Source organism: Phaethon lepturus, unplaced genomic scaffold (genome assembly GCF_000687285.1).
Source record: "Phaethon lepturus isolate BGI_N335 unplaced genomic scaffold, ASM68728v1 scaffold30561, whole genome shotgun sequence".
Taxonomy (NCBI): Eukaryota; Metazoa; Chordata; class Aves; order Phaethontiformes; family Phaethontidae; genus Phaethon; species Phaethon lepturus.
In genome coordinates, this window is record NW_010516047.1 from 343 (window position 1) to 2457 (window position 2115).

Consider the following 2115-nt stretch of genomic DNA (forward strand, 5'->3'; position numbering starts at 1 on the left):
CGGGGGCTCCTGGCATCCGCGGCCGTGCAGATAAATAGTATTTCTGCTGACAGCTCCCGTCTCCTTCCCCAGCTGAGCACGTCAAGTTTCAGCCGTCACAGTCCAGCACGTACCAGGCCATAGGGACCCCCTTCTCCATCCAGTACGGGACTGGCAGTCTGACGGGGGTCATCGGATCTGACCAAGTAGTCGTGAGTCATCTCTGGTTTCTCCTGCTCTGGACAACGTGCCTGGGACTTGCCAAAAGACTCAGCATCACCATCGAGCCTCCTCCTCCCCGCAGGTCGAGGGCCTCACCGTGAGCAACCAGCAGTTTGCGGAGAGTGTCAGCGAGCCGGGAAAAGCCTTCCTGGATGCCAAGTTCGACGGGATCCTGGGGCTGGCCTACCCCTCGCTGTCTGTGGACGGGGTCACCCCCGTCTTCGACAACATGATGGCACAAAATCTGGTGGAGCTGCCCATGTTCTCCGTCTACATGAGCACGTATGGACACAGCTTTGCTCCAAGCTGTTGTTTAGACTCAGGCATTACTTTTAGGAGGGGGCTGCTAAAATAAGGATGTTTTACTGAGATAGTAACGGGGTTTTTTGGTACCGTGCTCAGCATCACAGACCTCAGGCCTTACAGGAACAAAGCGAATGATCCTAAACGTTTGTGGGAAGCGAGCGGGTGCAAACCCACCCGTTTATAATGCCATGTGCCAAGTAAAAGAGAGGAAATCCCTCACGTCTCCTCCTCCCTCCAGGAACCCGGAATCCTCCCTGGGAGGAGAGCTGCTCTTTGGTGGCTTTGACCCATCTCGCTTCACGGGGACCCTGAACTGGGTGCCGGTCACCCAGCAAGGGTACTGGCAGATCCAGCTGGACAAGTGAGTGGTGCTGGGCAGGGAGGGAAGGGTTGGGCTGGGGCAGGGGTGCAGGACTAGTCTCTCCTGGTCCTTCTCTCTTTCCTTCTCCTCCAGCATCCAGCTGGGTGGGACAGTGGCTTTCTGCGTGAGCGGCTGCCAGGCCATCGTGGACACCGGGACATCGCTCATCACAGGTCCTACCAAGGATATAAAAGAATTGCAAAGCTATATCGGTGCCACACCTGTGGACGGAGAGGTGAGAGCAAGGGTGGGGACAGGAGGGGGCAAAGCCCTGGGACCCCCCCCCGGAGGGACCTCCCGTGGAGCCACCCGGCTGAGCCGCCCGGCTCTTTGCAGTACGCCGTGGAGTGCAGCAACCTCAACGTGATGCCCGATGTGACCTTCACCATCAACGGGCTCCCCTACACGCTCAGCGCCCAGGCCTACACCCTCATGGTACGGCTGCAGCTCCACCGGTGCCACCGCCCCCAATTCCCAGTGGCTCCGGAAAAGCGGCCGGGGGCCCCCCCGGGGACCCGAGCCATGAGTCCCGGCAGGTGACAAGCCCCACTGCGTCATGCACGGGACCCGCAGTCACCATTCCTGCGCGTTTCCGTGTGCACCAGGCTCCCGGGTTCATCCCCAGCTTTGCACTTCTCCTTCCCCAGGAGAACAGCGATGGCGTGGCCTTCTGCACCAGCGGCTTCCAGGGGATGGACATCCCCCCTCCCGCCGGACCCCTCTGGATTTTGGGCGATGTTTTCATCCGTCAGTTTTACTCCGTTTTTGACCGTGGAAATAACAGGGTGGGGTTGGCCCCCGCCGTCCCGTAGGGCTGTGGCAGGAGGGGAACGGACCCCCCGGGCTGCTGCCCTCGGGCAGGGCAGGGGCTTTCACCGCTGCGTCGCTGTCCCCGGAGGTGATGAAGACACCCAGGACTGCGGCCGACGAGCCCAGCAGAAGTTCGGTCCATGCCAGGAAGCCTTTTCACAATGAATATAAAAATGCCTTGAGCAGCTCTGTGATCTGCTTTGCAGACTCACTTTTTTTAAACACGGGTCAATAAAAGCTTTAATAAAACAAAACCTGGAGACCTCCTGCTGCGATTAGCACAGCAGCAGCCCTGCAGACCTCGGCTGGGATGCGCTGGAGTGTTAAATCCTCCTTCCCCATACCCTGCCCTCCTCCCCGGCGAGCTAAAAGCCTGGGTGCACCCACGGCACTGCCAGGGGTGACCGGGGGTTTACCGGGGTTTGCCGGGGCGGGGT

General features: G+C 59.9%; 1 protein-coding gene across 1 annotated transcript; it reads left to right on the forward strand.

Moving 5' to 3' along the window:
• Nucleotides 1–72: 72 nt before the first annotated feature.
• Nucleotides 73–1680, forward strand: CTSE (cathepsin E; the record flags this gene model as incomplete). Its single annotated transcript, XM_010295955.1, has 6 exons — nucleotides 73–191; nucleotides 284–483; nucleotides 746–868; nucleotides 962–1103; nucleotides 1205–1303; nucleotides 1516–1680. Coding segments are annotated over 6 exons (848 nt in total), but the record flags the coding sequence as incomplete, so codon positions are not given.
• Between the last annotated feature and the right edge of the window lie 435 nt (nucleotides 1681–2115).